At 44.4% G+C, this 19,637-nt stretch overlaps 1 protein-coding gene across 2 annotated transcripts; it reads left to right on the top strand.

Annotated features, from left to right (window-relative positions):
* The first annotated feature begins 280 nt into the window (after positions 1–280).
* ZNF550 (zinc finger protein 550) lies at positions 281–15,384 on the top strand. Of its 2 annotated transcripts, XR_001110724.3 has the most exons (5): positions 281–456; positions 2,663–2,789; positions 4,873–4,968; positions 9,989–11,518; positions 13,522–15,384. XR_001110724.3 is itself a non-coding variant. In XM_012473132.3 (4 exons), the coding sequence occupies exons 1-4, from the start codon at positions 430–432 to the stop codon at positions 10,999–11,001; spliced, it is 1,263 nt and encodes a 420-aa protein (XP_012328555.2). In that variant the 5' UTR covers positions 281–429; the 3' UTR covers positions 11,002–15,384. The 2 variants fall into 2 exon arrangements, 1 of the variants encoding a protein (XP_012328555.2); XM_012473132.3 differs by having other exon boundaries at positions 9,989–15,384.
* Positions 15,385–19,637: the final 4,253 nt, after the last annotated feature.

The raw sequence follows: 19,637 nt of genomic DNA, 5'->3' as shown, positions 1-19,637 counted from the left end.
TGCGTCTGGGCGAATGCTCACAGCCTGCTTGTAGGGACGCTGAGGCATCCGAATAATGGGAAGTTTTAAAAATTTACAATCCAGTATGTACACTTGCTCCCCTAAGATCATCTGAGATACACAGAATCATGGTGTACATAATTTAAAAAGAGTCAATCCTGGCCCGTCGCGGGTCAAGACTACATTATCCAGAAGGCATTGGGGCCGCGCGTACGCCGCATTAACGTCGGCACAGGAAAAGGCGTGGCAGGTGGCCGCGACACAGGGGCGGGACTTCCGGCCCCGGTGTGGACGTTTGTAATGGGGCGCATCGGTCCGCATCCCGAGCTGAGCTGGCAAGGATGGTGAGGAGACGGGGGCTCACCTCCGCACCGGTGTAGGGCCTGGTGGTGGGAGCCGTCCCCCGCGGCCCCATCGTCCCATCGGTCGATGGCGGAGGGGAAGGACGCGGCGCAGGTGAGCAGACCGGGCTGGCTTTCTCCCTGCCACTCGGCCTCAGGGTCCCAGGCCCAGGGAGCGGGAGGACGGCGTGCCGGCTCCTTCGCGGTGCAGTCCCTACCATTGTCTGCGAAGTCTTGGAGGCCTAGAAGGGAATCGCGCGGGCTCGGGTCCGGAATCCAGGCCCGGGGTGGAGGGTGTGAAACAGAGCTTTTCGGGCCCCAGACCCCCTCACAGGTGAGTGGAGCGACGGCGGTCCTTCTTGTGGCTTCCAGCGGTGTCCTTCCCGGGCCTGCGACCTTGAACAAGTCCCGTTACTGTCCTCGTCCTTCATTTTTGCGCGCGGAAAGTAGACAGAATTACTTTTTTCGCCCTGGGTTGAGGGAACTTGAACGACCCCTCTGCATGATGTGTGTGTGTCCGTCCCGGTGTACAGCCCGGTCTGGGGGCGTCGCTCAGGATGTTATTTCCGGAGATGCTTCCTGGACCTGTACTAGGTTTAGAGACTCAACCCCAGCAGGAGTCTGATCCTCTGGCCTCCTGTCTCTAAAAAACGAAGGGCAGCGGCTGAAAGAGGTGGGGGGAGCGTTTTTGCAGTTGTTGCTATGCCTGGGGAGAAAAGGCAGGCTGAAGAATTTGTCTCTTAGTTTAGGGCAAGTGAGGCTGGGTTGCAACTAACAGTGTATTTTCCTGTGTAAGACATTTAGTTACAGGTGAAAAACGAGTCCATTAAAATGTTCAGTGGTGATGGCATGCAGAATGCAGTGTCCCTTTGGATGTGACACATGAGGCCCAAGGTTAATCTCTACTTTCATGATAGCCCTGATTAGTCAGTTCCTGTCGTAGTTGTTAATTTCTCATCCACATCTCCCTCCCTGGCTTTATTTCTGAGTCCCTCTGGTGCCTGCTGTGTAAAGAGCCCTGGTCTCTTGCATCGTTTAAAGTTGACCAGAATCTCGTCTCCTTGCTCTGTTTTCCTGTCATCTGAATCTTTAAGGTCATCTGACATTGCTTTACTCATTTATTTAGTTGCCTGTTTAGGATGGTTTTCCAACCCTGGAATGTGATTGCCTGTTGCTCCCCTCTCCCAAGACCCAAAACAGCCAGGCTTAAGTACATTTATTGTACTCAGTAAATGGTTGATGATTGAATAGGCCTCTCTTTCCGGGGGCTCCCATCACATCTCCAATAAGTCCACCCCCTCCCTCCAGCATGGTCTGCAAGGCTCTGCTTGGTCTGGCCTTCTGACCACATCCTCTTCCCCCTCTTCCATTCTCCTCTTGATGACTGCATTCATCCAGGGAGTCTTGAGCTTGCCAAGCTCTTTCCCAGTTTTCAGCCTTTGCCCTTGCACTTCCCTTTGGGAGGGCTGCCCCTCCACATCCATCCTGGCAGTGCTAGCTCTAGCTAAAGCATCCCTCACTCCCACCTGCTTGCTCTCTGGCAGCTTGGTGAGGTGTTTTTTACTGGTGCTCGAATGCTGCTTTTGGTTCTTAAATGTGACGCTGTGCATGACTTCTAAAGCTCCCTGAGCCCTTGGTTGCTGACTGTGAAATGGAAATGATAATGACATTTACCTCTGAGCCTGTCAGATTAATAAAGTTGCCAAACACATGAAGCACTTACAATGTGCTAGGCACTCCACTGGATGTCTAAGTGAACATTTTCTGTTTAGTTCTTAGAACTGCCTGCTGAGATGGGAATAATTATTGTGTTGATTTGGAAATTGAGCTTTAGGGAGATCATGTGACATTGTCATGGTCACATAGCTGGCAAGTGTGATTCAGGAGGCCTGATTTAAATCACACCTTTATTTGCTTTACCACCGCTAACGAAGCCTTAGCCTGGAAGGGACAGTGAGGACCAGCGGACTCAGCTGCTGCTGTAGCTGTTATCATGGGTGGAATTAGTATCGGTCATTTTCCTCCATTCTTTTAATATGCCAGGGTACTTACTATCTGCTTCCTGCAGTCCTCATGGGATTGCCATTGTTTGTGTCACCTTCACCGGCTTCCCTGTGAAAGGCTTTTCTCCTCTCAGGCACTATTTCATTATATCAAAAGGTAGTATCTGCCTCCCCTCTGAGTCCTACACAGAAGTCAGCCCTAAAGAGATCTTGTTGATTCAGGCCTGGATCTCTCTGCGCCTTGACTGACTGATTGACAGGTTCTGATCCTATCCAACAACACAAGGCCAATAGCAGTACTTCTGTTTGACTTTCCAGCTGTTGGTGACCTTCAAGGATGTGGCTGTGACCTTTACCCAGGAGGAGTGGAGACAGCTGGACCTGGCCCAGAGGACCCTGTACCAAGAGGTCATGCTGGAGACCTGTGGGCTCCTGGTTTCACTAGGTAATCGCTTGCCTCTCATCCCTGAAGAGGACCCTAACCTTCTTCTTGATTATTGGTCAGACAAAAAGTCACTGGAACTGTCTCCCTTTCCCTTCACAGACCCTGCAGGTGTCTGATCCCACCTCTTCCTGACTGGTCTCCCTTTGTTTGCATCAGGGATTGCTTGGGTAGGAAACGTCCTTTTAACAGAAACCCTCACTCCAGTGCTCAGTCCATTCTGAGGTTCTTATTCCAGATTCCACAAGAAGGAAGCTGACTGGCCATCCTGGTGGGGTCAGCTGTGGCCACAGTCCTGTTAGCAGGGGTCATGGGTGATGGGCTATTCTCAGAGAAGGGGGCAAGTCAGGCAGCCGCCCAGAAGACATTTGTCCTCAGTGTCCCTTGGATGTCTTGCTAAGCAATACAATCTCTATAAAAAGGCATCTCTGTGACTGCATGATCATTAGTTGTTTTCTGATGCTGGACATCCATGCTCTATTGATCCAGGAGGTGTTTTTAGAGGGTGCACAGGAATGTCCTCAAATGGCATGGGTTGATACCCTGATAAAGTCATTCCTTTTACTTTCTCTGTCTGGCATGCTAATTGTTGTCATAAAAAAAAGTCTCAGATCACCGCTGAGTCTTTCATTTTCCTTTCACCTACCAGTGCAGTTCCTCCCTTTTTTCAACAGAGGAGACAGCCTCCAGTTCAGCCCTGAGAAAGTGACATGGGCTTGCTGGGACTTAGTGGCATTTTTTTGATTTTGTTGTGTTGTGATTGCAGACTTCTATGTGTAGGAAGTGAAACTGACTTTCTCATTTACCAGAGCAAAACAGGGTTCTGTTTTAGAATACAATATTTAAGAAAAAATGGATCAGGATAAAGAAGTTATTAGAAATGATGGCACACTCTGAGTTCAGTTGGGAAGGCAGACATCAATCCACAGATGACAACTGAACTGAGTTCTAGAAAGAAAAATGAGGGGAAACTAGGAATAAATAACCAGGGAGTCATAACCTCATGTGGGTGCTCCAAAGAGGGCATCTTAGGAAGGGATGGTGGAGCTGAGACCTGAAAGCTGAGTAGGAGTTAGCTGGATAGAAGGAAGTAAAGGAAAGGAAGGGTGTTCCAGGTGGAAGAACCAGCGTGTGAAAAGTGACAGGGAGCTTAGCTATTGGCAGAGCCAAAGTATCATCTGACCAACATGGTGAAACCCAGTCTCTACTAAAAATACAAAAATTAGTTGGGTGTGGTTTTACATGCCTGAAATCCCTGCTACTCGGGTGGCTGAGGCACGAGATTCCCTTGAACCTGGGAGGCAGAGGTTGCAGTGAGCCAAGCACTGCACTCCAGCCTGGGCAACAGAGTGAGATTCTGTCTCAAAAACAAAACAAAACAAAAAAACAAAAAAGAAAGAAAATGCTTTCTGGAGGAAGGGCTCACCTTTGCAGTGTCCTATGGCTGTCAAAGTGGTGTGTGCCTTAACAACGTTGGCTTCTGTAGATGGAGGTCATAGGCAGTGGGTGTTGTGCAGACAGCACTACCCTCTATGGCAGTTGTAGCCCAACAATGGGATTTGTGCCTGTCTTGATCTACTTGGCTGCCATAATAAAATGTCATGGATTGGGTGGTTTAAACAACCAGAGTTTATTTTCTTACACTTCTGGAGGCTGGGAAGTCCAAGATCAAGGTGCTGGCATGTTTGATTCCTATTGAGACCTCTCTTCCTGGCTTGCAGATGGCTGCCTTACTGTGTTCTCAAATGGAGGAGAGATCTCTCTCCCTCTCTTCCTGTTCTTATAAGGCCATAATCCTATCAGATTAAGGCTCCACCCTTATGAACTCCTTTAATCTTAATCACCTTTTAAAGATCCTCTCTCCATATACAGCCACATTCGGTGTTAGGGCTTCAACATATGACTTTTGTGGGGAACACAGTTCACTCAGAACAATGCCCTTGATTTTCAGGTCTCACATCAGCATTTTGCTTACTTTGGGAGCAGCTTCATATAAGTTCTGGCCTGTCATAAAGTCCTAGGCAGGATGGAGAGATTTCATTTTCTCATCAAATTACCCCTGTTCTATTTCTTTTGCTATCAACAGGGTATTGGGTTCCCAAACCAGAGTTGGTCCACCTGCTAGAGCATGGGCAGGAGCTGTGGACAGTGAAGAGAGGCCGTTCACACCCTACCTGTGTAGGTAAGCAGCCCCCAGCTGGTCCGGTAGAGTCATGGCAGTCTTCAAGGTGTGAGGGCACCACTGCCTCTGAATTTCTGCGTGAAACTGCTCATTGTGGCCTCTCCGGGGCCTGGTTGTTTCTGACTCACATTGGGGTATAGTGTACCTCATCAGGTGAACACTGGGCCACACAGTTCTTCATTGACACAGGTACCTTCCACTGTAAACAGGAATCTTTATGGTTGTTCTGGCTCAATCCAGCTGGTAGAAGGTGAACAAGAAGGGGAGAAGTCATACCCAGTTGTACACATACTTTACAACCACATAGTCTTGACAAGAACTAGGCATTTCGCCACACCTGTATGCTCAGGACTGACACATGTGATTTGGCTATGTGCCCAAGGAGAAGAGTTAGTGGGTTTGGTTTACATCACTTCAGGCTCCTCTACTCAAAAAAATCAGAGTGATATAATTTCTGTGTTATTGAGTTGTTAGAGGATGTAGAGATAATGCATGACACTGCTTAGTTCAGTTCCTGGTCCATAGATTGGCAAATGTCAGCTGTTAGTATTATCCATGTATAGTTTTAATTATAATAAATAAAAGTAGTGAGACACTTAAGTGGAAATGTGGGATTCAGGGAATGGGTAGGGAGGTATTTGGAACACACAGGGCTGCAGATGGGGCTGGCTGAGAAGCACGAGAGGAGAGCCCATGACTCAGTGGTGATACCAATCCATGAGGCAGATGACTCCAGCTACACTTTTTGTATTTTTAGTAGAGATGGGGTTTCTCCACATTGGTCAGGCTGGTCTCGAACTTCCGACCTCAGGTGATCCGCCCTCCTCGGCCTCCCAAAATGCTGGGATTACAGCCGTGAGCAACCACACCTGGCCTTAAAAAGGGTAGTATCACACATTTCTTTCCGGACTCAGAGAAAGGAGACTTTCTTCCCCTTGATATTACTAGCTGCATTATGCTATGAATCCCACTCTTTTCCACCTTCTCCATCCACTCATCCATCCTCCAGTGTGACCATCAGACACTCAGAAGCAGCCCTTTGCCCCATATCTTCCTGCTTTTCTTGCCCTGAAAAACACCAAGATGACATTTGGCCTTCTCTGCCCTCATCTGTGCTGATGAGTGTAGCTGCCTCATGGATTGGTATCACCACTGAGTCATGGGCTCTCCTCTCAGCTTCTCAGCCAGCCCCATCTGCAACCCTGTGTATTACAAATACCTCCCTACCCATTCCCTCAATACCACATTTCCACTTGTGTCTCAGAGGCACCTCTAGCTCCTGATGCCTAAAAAGACACTCAGTTCAGAGAATGTCTTGCCATCTAAGCAGGTTAGAAAGCTGGAAATTCTACATAGCTCCTGGATTCCTCCTAACTTCATCAAACCCAACATCCATTCATCCACAGTCCTGCTCATTTTAAATGATCTGTATCTCCTGAGTCCATCACCTCCACCGCTTTCAATGGCTCCTTCACCGACACCCTAGTCCATGCTCTCATCATCTTTTGCCTGCACCGTACCAGAGGCTGCTAATAAATCTCCCGACATCTGCCCCATGCTTCTGGGGAGCTCTTGTCCCTGCACCGGCTCTTGGAGCTACTCAGATGTGTTTCAGATTTTCACTGCTTCCCCAGCAGCTGATGTCTCAGTATATAATTTACTTCATTTTAAAAACAGAATAATTATTTAATGTTCTTAAAGATTCATCTGCAGTCTCAGAGCTGGCTTTTCTTGTCCATTATGGAGATCTTACCTCTAGCCATGGCCAGTGTCTTTACCAGAGCTTGCATCATACCTGCTGTGTTCTCAGGGAACTTGATTTTTAACAAAATCTGTTTTGTCTGTGCCTTCAACTTCTCTATATTCAACATAAAAAGTGTGCTCAATACAAAAGCAGAAGTCAATATAAGTTTAAACAACAACAAAGTGTACCACTGCTTACACTTAGGGCAAACAGACAAAACATTTTTTCACCTACAATATCCTATAACTTGTGTTGATCCCACTTATAAACCAAGCTTCTTGGAGTTGTCTCATGTTTGGAAGAGATGTTTACACCTGACTTTAATATTTGTTTAAAATTTCCCAGATTAAAATCTTATGTGTACAATAATATGTACAAATCTGAAGAGCTGAGCTTTAATTTTTGCTTTTCTACAAATTGAAGAATTCTTCATCTAGGTCAAGATTTACAGTATTTCCAGCACCTTGGCAATTCCTGTCACCCTGTCTTTGTCAATAGCTCCTCCTGCAGTGGGAGCCACTGTGTAGACTCTCTCCCTAGGCATTAGTTTTTAATTGGTTGTGAATGGGCATAATTGGAGCCCCAAAGCATTTTCTCCTTTGTGTGCTGCTTCTTTTCACCATCATTATTTCCATGAGCTGAGTTCATCCTGTATGCTGTGTACCATAACATTGTGTGAAAACATCAGGATCTATTTCTTCACTCTCCTATTGGTTGACATTTGTATTGTTTACATTGTTTGGAGATTATGAAAAATGCTGCTATGAATATTATTTTTCATAATATTTAGTGGATATAAACACTCATTTCTGTTGCATATACACCCAGGAGACAACTGGTGGAGTCGAGAAAGATCTGTGCTCCGCTTTAAGTCAGACCCCCAAATATCTTTCTTTCCAGAGTAGCCATACCATTTCCTATCCCATCCCCAGCAGCCAGGTATGAGACTGCTCCTCTACTCAGGTCTTCTGAGCATGTGATGTTGGCCACTTTATGAAGCACAGCTGCTAGCTTCCTCAGATCCCAGCACTGAAGCTGTTCTTGCTCATGTCACTGCCATTACCCTAATTGCCCAGTGCAGCAATGAGAACAATAATGAGGATAATGTCTCATTTAACCTCATGACAACCTGAGAAATTGAATCTCCTAGTCTCTTAGTTGAGGAATTTGAGACCTGGTAGAGAGTCATCCTCCAATATCAACCCACTTGACAGAGGCAGGAGTTGAACCGAGCCTTTCTGTCTCTGGTACCCTCTTGTCCGTCATGCACTGTGCCTCCTAACACAGCAGAAACTTGTCAGATCTTACCATGCTTGGCCTTCTGTACCATTTGTTCCTGGGTGTCCTTCTATCCCTTTTGTGCTGGGTTCTTCATTCTCTTCCTCCAACTCTAATCACCCTTTTATGTTGGTTTCACCAGGCATCTTGTTCCCAAAGGGTGAATGTGCCCATTTTTACTTCCTCCCTTTCAACCCATTGCCCACTTCCTCTCTCTGGCAATGACTCCGGCTTCTCTTTTAGGACTCAGCTTATGGGATACCTCCTCTAGAAAGCCTTCCATCATCTTTTTTTCCTTCCAGTCTTGTTAGGTGCCACTTGCCTAAACTCTCATAGCACCAAGGGGCTTCAATTCTTTTTATTTATTTATTTATTTTTAGACAGAGTTTCACTCTTGTTGCTTAGGCTGGAGTGCAATGGCACAATCTTGGCTCACCGCAACCTCCACCTCTTGGGTTCAAGCAATTCTCCTGCCTTAGCCTCCCAAGTAGCTGGGATTACAGGAATGCGCCACCACACCCGGCTGATTTTTGTATTTTTAGTAGAGACAGGGTTTCTCCATGTTTGTCAGTCTGGTCTCAAACTTCTGACCTCATCAGCCTCCCAAAGTGCTGGGATTACAGGCGTGAGCCACTATGCCTGGCCTTAATTTTTAACTTATGTGGGTACATAGGTGTACACATTTATGGGGTGCATATTTTGATACAGACATACAATGCATAATAATCACATCAAGGTGAAGGAAGTATCCGTCACCTCAAGCATTTATCATTTCTTTGTGTTACATACAATCAAATTATATCCTTGGTTATTTTAAAGTATACAGTAAGTTACTGTTGACTTAGCCACCCTGTTGTGCTATCAAATACTAGGTCTTATATATTCTTACTTTGGTACCCATTAACCATCCTCACTTCCTCCCTACTGCCCTTTCCAGTTTCAGGTAACCATCCTTCTCCTCCCTGTCTCCATGAGTTTGATTGTTTTGATTTTTAGCTCCGACAGATGAGTGAGAACATGCGATGTTTGTCTTTCTGTGCCTAGCTTGTTTCACATAATGATTCCTAGTTCCATCCATGTTGTTGCAAATGATAGGATCTCCTTTTTTATGGCCAAATAGTACCCCACTGTGTATATATACCACATTTTCTTTATTCATTCATTTGTTAATAGACCCTTGTTTCCAAATCTTGGCTATTGTGCATAGTACTGCAATAAACATGTGAGTGCAGCTATCTCTTTGATACACTGGTATTTTTTTCTTTTGAGTATATATCTATATTGGGATTGCTGGATCATATGGTGGCTCTATTTTTAGTTTTTTGAGGAACTTCCAAACTGTTCTCTATGGTAGTTTACTAATTTAAATTCCCACCAACAGCATATAAAGGTTCCCTTTTCTCCACATCCTTGCCACCATTGCCTGTCTTTGGGATAAAAGCCATTTTAACAGGAGTGAGATGATATCTCGTTGTAGTTTTGATTTGCATTTCTTTGATGATCACTTATGTTGAGCACTTTTTCATGTACCTGTTTGCCATTTGTATGTATTCTTTTGAGAAATGTCTATTCGTATCTTTTGCACATTTTAAAATCAGATTCTTAGATTTTTTTCCTATAGCGTTGTTTATGCGCCTTATATATTCTGGTTATTAATCCCTTGCCAGATGGATGTAAGTCTTCAACTTTTGAAGGAAATGCTCTTCAGACAATGTCATCAAAATTTTTTATCTCTTCCTTACTCTGAATTGTGAAGAAGAATGTCTGTACTGTGGATTCTCTGTCCCTTGGTCCAGTCGGCCCTCCAGATTTTCCCTTTAATAGTGTCAAAGATACAAGGACCATAAGAAGTATTTGCAAACTTGGGTTACAGGTGTGAAAATGCAGCAAGTATCACAGGCACTATTTCCATCTTTATTTTCCTACTGAAGTGGTTATTTTGTTTTTTCTATATTTTATCACTAAAAGTCCCCTCCTTTGTTTGTCAATGCCCTTCAGGTGACAAAGCACAAGTTCAGACCAGAGAGCCAACCACTTACCTACCAGTCTTATCTGAGCGGGCCTTTCTCCGGGGAAGCCTGACTCTGGAATGTTCAAGTGATTCAAAGTTGGGGAGATCTAGGGATCAGGAAGGGCTTTTGGAAATGCAGAAAGGTCAGGTGACACCAGAAACAGACCCCCACAAGGAGACTCATCTGGGGAAAGCGAGCCTTGAAGGTGAAGGTTTGGAGAAAAATGATAGTCTGCACTCCAGGGCATTACAAGAGTGGTTATCAGCAGATGTTCTCCATGAATGTGACTCACAGCAGCCAGGGAAAGACACCTTGATTCATGCAAGGACAAACCCCTACAAATGCAAACAGTGTGGGAAAGGTTTTAACAGGAAGTGGTACCTTGTTCGACATCAAAGGGTTCACACTGGAATGAAACCCTATGAATGCAATGCGTGTGGGAAAGCCTTTAGCCAGAGCTCAACTCTCATTCGGCACTACCTTATCCACACCGGGGAGAAACCATACAAGTGCCTTGAGTGTGGGAAGGCCTTCAAACGCAGGTCATACCTCATGCAGCACCATCCAGTCCACACTGGAGAGAAACCCTATGAGTGCAGTCAGTGTCGAAAGGCCTTTACCCACCGGTCTACTTTTATTCGCCATAATAGGACCCATACTGGAGAAAAACCCTTTGAGTGCAAAGAATGTGAAAAAACCTTTAGCAATAGGGCTCACCTAATTCAACACTACATCATCCACACTGGAGAGAAGCCCTATGATTGCATGGAGTGTGGAAAGGCCTTCAGATGCAGCTCAGAACTCATGCAGCACCAGCGGATTCACACTGGGGAGAAGCCCTATGAATGCACCCAGTGTGGGAAAGCCTTTCACCGGAGCACATACCTCATTCAGCACTCTGTCATCCACACTGGGGAAATGCCCTACAAGTGTATCCAGTGTGGGAAGGCCTTCAAACGCAGGTCACACCTTCTGCAGCACCAAAGGGTCCATACATGAGAGAACCCAACTGCAATGAATATAGCAAGGCCTTCACTGACTGTTCCTATTTTATCATTCATAATGGGACCCACACTGGAGGAAGAAATCCTCCAAGTGCAAAGAATGTCAGGAAACTTCATTTTTTTTTTTTGTCAGCTCTTTCTTAACTAACACATGAGCAGTTACTTTGGAGAGAAGCCCTGTGAATACAGTGAATGTAAGGATCCCTTCAGCCACCACTCAGTTCTGACTCATTGCAGAAGGATTTGTACCACAGAGAAATGTGGAAGGCATTCCATCAAGATCAGATAACTCATGCTGGAGAAAGACATTCCAAATATACCTATTAAGGACAATCTTTGCCAGAGGAAAAATCTTACTGAGAATTCATAATGAAAAGTTACTACATAATTGTCACTGATTTGAGAAAACTTTCTGTGACCAGATCATCACTTACTTTTCCTATAAAGAGCTATGCTGGAATTTGACCCACCTTGGGATTTATTCTGTAAACTTAGGAAAACCTTCAATACAGGTATCTTCTTGCTTTATATCCTTACAGACTTCCTTGTAAGATCAGTTTTCTTTTTTTTTTTTGGTAAGGGAATGTTTGAGAGGTAAAGCCCTTGTTTTTTCTATACATTCACTGCTATCCTGTGTCAGAGTTGGACCATGAGGGCAGCTCTTAAGACACTTCTTGGACACTGCCTCTGATCCAGACATCTCTGGGAGGATATCCATGAGGACAGGAATTCTTTGTGAGAAATATGAAAGCTTGTGTCATGAGATTCTTGAATTTACAAGAAATTAGAATACTGACAATGTCTTCATGTGACACTTCTACTTTATATCTAAGGTGCAAAGAACCCATGTATGGATGTCCACATTAAAATGTGCACCACATAAGACTATTTAAGGCTTTGATTTTTATTTATAAACTCAATTATTATTATTAAGAGACAAAGACTTGCTCTGTCAACCAGGCTAGAGTGCAGTGGCATGATCATAGCTCTCTGTAACCTCAAATTCTTGGGCTCAAATGGTCCTCTTGCCTCAAGTTTCTGAGTAGCTTGGGCTACAGACATGCACCACTACACCTGGCTAATTTTTGTTATTTTAGTAGAGACAGGGTTTTACCATGTTGGCTAGGCTGGTCTGGAACTCCTGGCCTCAAGTGATCTGCCTGCCTTGGCCTCCCAAAGTGCTGGGATTACAGCTGTGAGTAACTGCACCTGGCCTTAGATTTTTTTATATAGATGGGGTCCTGCTATGCTGCCCAGACTTGTCTCAAACTGCTAGACTCAAGTGATCATCCTGCCTCGGCCTCCGAAAGTGTTGGGATTGTAGGTGTAAGCCACCACACCCAGCCTAATATGGTTTCAAATGCTCAGCACTCTCAAATTTTCCTGATTCCATTCTATTTGTTGTCTTTGTTTTCTCTGGCAACATAGTCACTTTGTATCTGCTTGGCCCTGTCAGGTGAGTCCTAATTCTTTCTGGTGTTTCTTTTTTTTTTTTTTTTTGAGACAGAGTTTCGCTCTTGTTACCCAGGCTGGAGTGCAATGGCGCGATCTCGGCTCACCACAACCTCCACCTCCTGGGTTCAAGCAATTCTCCTGCCTCAGCCTCCTGAGTAGCTGGGATTACAGGCACGTGCCACTATGCCCAGCTAATTTTTCATATTTTTAGTAGAGACGGGGTTTCACCATGTTGACCAGGATGGTCTCGATCTCTTGACCTCGTAATCCACCCGCCTCGGCCTCCCAAAGTGCTGGGATTACAGGCTTGAGCCACCGCGCCCGGCCTATTGTCTGATCTTGTAAATGTTTGTGTGAAGTTCTGCTATGAAATAAAATGCCTAGCATTTTAACAGATGAATCAGGATATATGCGTGGAGGTTTATGTGCGTTTCATAGTTAACCACCATGAACATACTCCCTTGGTGCTAGCATTGAATATGGTAATTTGTTTTGTTTTGTTTTGAGATGGAGTCTCATTCTGTCACCCAGGCCGGAGTGCAGTAGTGCGATCTTGGCTCACTGCAACCTCTGCCTCCCAACTTCAAGTGATTCTCCTGCCTCAGCCTCCCGAGAAGCTAGGATTACAGGCATGCAACACCATGCCTAGCTACTTTTTGTATTTTTATTAGAGACAGTTTTGCCACGTTGCCCAGGCTGGTCTCGAACTCCTGACCTCAGGTGACCCACCTGTCTCAGCCTCCCAAAATGCTGGGATTACAGGTGTGAGCCACTGCACTCAACCTGAATATGGTAATTTGAAATTCCTTTTGTGAGATTTTCTTAGAGTTAGTTTTCAAGCTACATGAGAGAATCAGTGTTAGGTTAAAACATGTATTGTGTGAAAAATAGAAAATTAACATTTTCTCACTTTGAACTTTGCTCACAGCCTTTAAAGCACTGCATATATATTTCATGTTTTCATAGTAGGCATGTACCTTTTACTGTGGTGCTTTTGCACATGTTATATTATAAATACAATTCTTGGTGAATTATGATTTCTATGTTTTTGTTTTTTCAGGACAGAGTGCACAGTTTCCTCTCCTTTGGGAAGGAGAGTGGACTCTTGAGGACCCCCACCCTCCTGCATCCTCTGTCTGGAAGGCTGCATGTATTGTAGCTGTGGCTGCACTTGTACCTAAGGCCCTGGGTTCAAGAGAGTTGGAGAGATCCCTCTAGAAACATATTGGCTATCATCAAAGTGTTCTTTCCAGGCCTCAGGACCTGGGCCCCAGTTTGTCCCAAAGCAGGAGTGATGCTCTCCATGGGATAAAGGACACCCTAGGGTTTTTCTTAGCTTTCAGTTCTTTCCGTACAGCCTTCACTTAAGTGTTTGGTACATGGATCTACTATGAACTTGCTGCTGTGACAGGCAGGAATCTCATGAGACACCCATCCTTCAGCGCCATGGCCACTCACTGTTGTGGTCACACTTGGAAGAGTAGGGTACATGGATGGCTGGGCTATGGGTACTGCCCTTGAGCAGGGAAGGAACTTACTGTCTATTGTAGGAAAAACACATGAGAACAGCTGCAATATATTAACCTAAAATTGTTTAAGCACCCATTTTTAAGTCAGTAAAAGTTTTGAACTTAATTCTGTATGCTTTCCACAAATACTAAGTTTATGATTAAGCTAAAACATGTTTTCATGTGCACAGTTGTTATTATAACTTTGTTACATTTAATGAGCAAATTATATAAAAGGCACCATGCTCTTATGGTGCTTAATCTGTGGGAAGTGATTGTGGGGGTGGGACTAGTTATGACCATTCACTGTTGGTGTACTTCAATTAGTAAATCTCACAGAGGAAATATGGAAGGTGAATTAATTTAGCAAGTCGGTCATGCAAAGATGAATTAGAAATTTTTTTTTCTGAGATGGAGTCTCGCTCTGTTGCCTAGGCTGGAGTGTAATGGTGCAATCTTGGCTCACTGCAACCTCCACCTCCTAGGTTCAAGCAATTCTCCTGCCTCAGCCTCTCAAGTAACTGGGATTACAGGCACATGCCACCATGCCCAGCTAATTTTTTTTGCATTTTAGTAGAGACAGGGTTTCACCATGTTACCCAGGCTGGTCTTGAACTCCAGAGCTCAGGCAGTCCACCCACCTCAGCCTCCCAAAGTGCTAGGATTACAGGCATGAGCCACCACGCCCAGCTGAATTAGAAATCTTAATGTCTGTAAATAAACAAAAAAATGTGTCTGGAAGGATCCTCATCCAGTTATATGGTATTTGCTTCTTGGGTGTAGAGGGAGGGAAGGGATGGAGCAGAGGGGAGTGTCAGAGTGAACACTCACTTTAACTTCATGCACATGTGGAAATGTTTGAAATGTTCACAGTGAATTTTATAATTTCAGAAAAACCACTTAAGGTTGAAAAGAGAAATTTAAGAAATTGCTGATGGAATAAAAACATAATAGAACTAGAACAGTGAAGGAAATGAAGGAAGCAGGAAGCAAAAGCACCAGAAGTAATTTGGAAGAGAAATTCTAAAATGAATGTGAACAACAGAGTAATCAGAAGAGTATAGGGAATTAATAGTTTCTTTAAACAAGCCGTCTCACGTAGAAGCCTGTTTATCTTGAAATTACTGTGGTTATTGTTCACTCTGGCCTTTGAAGAACTGCAGAAATTCACAGGGCGACGGTACTCATAGGTCATATGGCAATTCAGTATGTAACTGGAATTATGGTATAGATTACCCTTTCATCTCCCATAAGATGGACAAAGGTGTTTCTGTATCACGGTGTCCCAGACAATGTTTAGAATTACCCAGCTTTCCAGTTTTTCTGAATTATTTTAGAAGTTTAAAGTGATATACAGTAGAATATGTATCTGGTATTTGTTTCTCAGATTGAAATATATTTGAACATTAACTCATCATCGCCTTTTGTTTTTCCTCGTCTGTCAGGGGTCTGCTCACATGCTGGCCTGTCTTTATTTGTATCCTAACTTTTCACTGCGGTATTTTGTTTATGGTGGGGCACTCTATTGATGTTAATAAGATTTTCAAGTATATTATATGGGCTAGTCCCTTGATACTATTGACATCGTATGTATCTTCTTCAGTCTTTTGTTAGTATCTAACTTTGGTTCTGAAGTTTATGGAAGTATTTAATTGGAAAGATATATTTATCAACGTTAGTATTTTTGACTTGTTAGGATTTTTGAATACTCAGGCATAACTCGAAAAATTATGCTACTGGCTTTAAAATTAGTTTTAGTTTTGCATTGATTCTTAGAGCATCTTAATCCTTAGTAAGGATTTTTTTTTTTAAATTATTATACTTTAAGTTCTGGGGTACATGTGCAGATCATGCAGGTTTGTTACATAGGTATACACATGCCATGGTAGTTTGCTGCATCTATCTTCCCGTTATCTACATTAAGTATTTATCCTAATGTTATCCCTCCCCAATCCCCCTACCCCCTGAAGTGCAGGCTGGCATCATCTCAACAGTGGCCAGGCTGTAGACCCATTGCCTTGAAGTAATCCCTAGAACTTCGCACCTGGGTCTCTATGACTTATTTGTTTCAAAATTAGCCCCTGGAATTACTAAGCAAGCACATAATTAGATAAGCAGGCACTGTGCATAGCAGCAGCTGGCCGGAAATGAAGGGAAACAAAGAGTTTTAAAGTACGTTTCAAGGCTATATTCCAAGATTAGGAAGGAAAGGAAAGAAAAACTTTAAAATACATCTCAAGGCTGCCATACTCTTAGTTACAAACCTGCCCTTCAATCAGGGTTTCGAGTGAGATTTTTTCTTTTTTTTTGAGATGGAGTGTAGCTCTATCGCCAGGCTGGAGTGCAGTGACCAATCCCGAATCACTGCAACTTCCGTTTTCCGGTTTCAGGCAATTCTCCTGCCTCAGCCTCCCGAGTAGCTGGGACTACAGGCACGCACCACCACCATGCTGGGCTAATTTTTTTTTTTGTATTTTTAGTAGAGATGGGGTGTCACCATATTGGCCAGGGTGGTCTTGATCTCTTGACCTCGTGATTTGCCCTCCTTGGCCTCCCAAAGTGTTGGCATTACAGGCGTGAGCCACCACGCCCGGCCTCTAGTGAGATTTCTTAAATGGAAACAGCACACTTGGCCAGATGCAGTGGCTCACGCCTGTAATTCCAGCACTTTGGAGGCCAAGGTGGGTAGTCAATAAAATTAAAATTTACAATAACATAGGATGGAGAAAATAACTGGATATATGGCTTGCAAGACATATGCAGGGAAAACCAAAACACTGCAGATAAAAATTTAGTAAGAGGACTTCTGCCAAGATGGCCAAATAGGAACAGCTCCAGTCTGTAGTTCCCAGCGAGAGCAATCCATAAGGCAAGTAATTTCTGCATTTCCAACAGAGGTACCAGGTTCATCTCATTGAGACTGGTTAGACAGTGGGTGTGGCCAAAAGGAGGGCAAGCCAAAGCAGGGTGGGGTGTCGCCTCACCCAGGAAGTGCAAGGGGCCAGAGAACTCCCTCTCCTGGCCAAGGGAAGCCATTAGGGACATTTCCTGACACTCTGGCTCAGATTCTGCACTATTCCCACAGCCTTCACAACCTGCAGACCAGGAGATTCCCTCCAGTGCCTATAATACCAGTGCCAGGGTTTCTAGCACAGAACTGGGTGGCCATTTTAGCCGCAGCAGATTTTTTGTTCATACCCCAGTAGTGCCTAGAATGCCAGTGAGACAAAATGGCTTATTCCCCTGAAATGGGGCTGAAGCCAGGGAATCAAGTGATCTGGCTCGGCGGCGGGTCCCGCTCCCACGAAGACCAGCAAGCTAAGATCCACTGGCTTGAAATTCTCACAGCCAGCACAGCAGTTTCAGCTCGACCTGGGACATCTGAGCTCGGTGGGGGCAGGGGTGTCCGCCATTGCTGAGGCTCCAGTAGGCGATTTTAACCTTGCCTGTGTAAACAAAGTCTCCGGGAAGTTTACACGCCAACTGGGCGGAGCCTATGGCAGCTCAGCAAGGCCTCTGCAGGCAGATTGTCAACTAGACTCCTTCTTGCTGGGCAGGGCATCTCTGAAAAAAGGTAACAGTCCATCAGGGACTTATAAAGCCCCATCTTCCTGGGACAGAGCACCTGGGAAAAGGGGCGGTGTGGGTTTCGCTTCAGCAGACTTAAACATCCCTGCCTGGCAGCTCTGAAGGGATCTCCCAGCACTGCACTTGAGCTCTGCTAAGGGACAGACTGCCTCCTCAAGTGGCTCCCTGACCCTGGAGTATCCTGGCTGGGAGACACCTCATACAGGAGAGCTCTGGCCGATATCAGGCAGGTATCCTTCTGGGATAAAGCTACCAGAGGAAGGAACAGGCAGCAATCTTTGCTGTTCTGCAGCCCCCGCAGGTGACTCCCAGGTAATCAGGGTTTGGAGTGGACCTCCAGCAAAATCCAGCAGACCTGCAGCAGAGGGGCCTGTTAGAAGGAAAACTAACAGAAAGAAATAGTTTTAACATCAACAGAAAGGGCATCCATGCAGAGACCCCATCCAAAAGACACAAACTTCAAAGACCAAAGGTAGATAAATCCACGAAGATGGGAAGAAACTGGCGCAAAAAGGCTGAAACCACCAAAAACCAGAATACCTCTTCACCTCCAAGGGATCACAACTCCTCACTAGCAAGGGAACAAAACTGGATGGAGAATGAGTTTGACGAATTGACAGAAGCAGGCTTCAGAAGATGGGTAATAACAAACTTCTCAGAGCTAAAGCAGCATGTTCTAACCCAATGTAAGGAAACAACCTTGAAAAAAGAAATGCTAACTAGAATAACGAGCGTAGAGAAGGACATAAACGACTTGATGGAGCTGAAAAACACAGCACGAGAACTTAGTGAAGCATACACAAGTTTCAATAGCCAAATCAATCAAGCAGAAGAAAGGATATCAGAGATTGAAGATCAACTCAATCAAATAAAGCAAGAAGGCAAGATTAGAGAACAAAGACCGAAAAGAAATGAACGAAGCCTCTAAGAAATACGGGATTATGTGGAAAGACCAAATTTACATTTGATCAGTGTACCTGAAAGTGATGGAGAGATGAAACCAAGTTGGAAAACATTCTTCAGGATATTATCCAGGAGAACTTCCCAACCAAACAAGGCAGGCCAACATTCAAATTCGGGAAATACAGGGAACATCACAAAGATATTCCTGGAGAAGAGCAACCCCAAGGCACATAATCGTCAGATTCACCAGGGTTGAAATGAAGGAAAAAATGTTAAGGGCAGCCAGAAAAAAAGGTAGGGTTACCCACAAAGGGAAGGCCGTCAGACTCACAGCAGAAACCCTACACGACAGAAGAGAGTAGGGGGTAATATTCAACATCCTTAAAGAAAATAATTTTCAATCCAGAATTTCATATCCAGCCAAACTAAGCTTCATAAGTGAAGGAGAAATAAAGTCCTTTACAGACGAGCACCTGCTCAGATTTCATCACCACCAGGCCTGCCTTACAAGAGCTCCTGAAGGAAGCACTAAAAATGGAAAGGAACAACCAGTACCAGCCACTGCAAAGACATACCAAATTGTAAAGACCATCAACGCTATGAAGAAATTGCATCAACTAACGGGAAAAACAACCAGCTAGCATGAAAAAGGCAGGATCAAATTCACACGTAACAATATTAACCTTAAGTGTAAATGGGCTAAATGCCCCAATCAAAAGACACAGACTGGCAAACTGGATAAAGAGTCATGACCCATTAGTGTGCTGTATTCAGGAGACCCATCTCACATGCAAAGACACACATAGGCTCAAAATAAAGGGATGGAGGAAGATTTACCAAGCATTAAATAATGAAATGAAGGCAGAAATAAAGACATTCTTTGAAACCAATGAGAACAAAGACACAACACACCAAAATCTCTGGGACACATTTAAAGCAGTGTCTAGAGGGAAATTTATAGCACTAAATGCCCACATGAGAAGCGAGGAAGGATTTAATACCAACATCCTAATGTCATGATTAAAAGAACTAGAGTAGCAAGATCAAACAAATTCAAAAGCTAGCAGAAGACAAGAAATAACTAAGATCAGAGCAGAAAAGAAAGAGATAGAAACACAAAATAACCTTCAACAAATCCATAAATCCAGAAGCTGTTTTTTTTAAATGATCAACAAAA

The sequence above is a fragment of the Aotus nancymaae genome, unplaced genomic scaffold (assembly GCF_030222135.1).
Source record: "Aotus nancymaae isolate 86718 unplaced genomic scaffold, 86718_ANA_hifiasm-v0.15.2.pri h1tg000069l, whole genome shotgun sequence".
Taxonomy (NCBI): Eukaryota; Metazoa; Chordata; class Mammalia; order Primates; family Aotidae; genus Aotus; species Aotus nancymaae.
Note: the sequence above shows the minus strand (reverse complement) of the source record. Positions and strands in the feature narration are given on the sequence as shown.

Coding starts and splice junctions, on each gene's coding strand:
- ZNF550 (XM_012473132.3), top strand. CDS start 430: ATGGCGGAGGGGAAGGACGCGGCGCAG. Junction 457..2,662: donor AGGGGAAGGACGCGGCGCAG/GTGAGCAGACCG, acceptor TTGACTTTCCAG/CTGTTGGTGACCTTCAAGGA. Junction 4,969..9,988: donor TTCACACCCTACCTGTGTAG/GTAAGCAGCCCC, acceptor AATGCCCTTCAG/GTGACAAAGCACAAGTTCAG.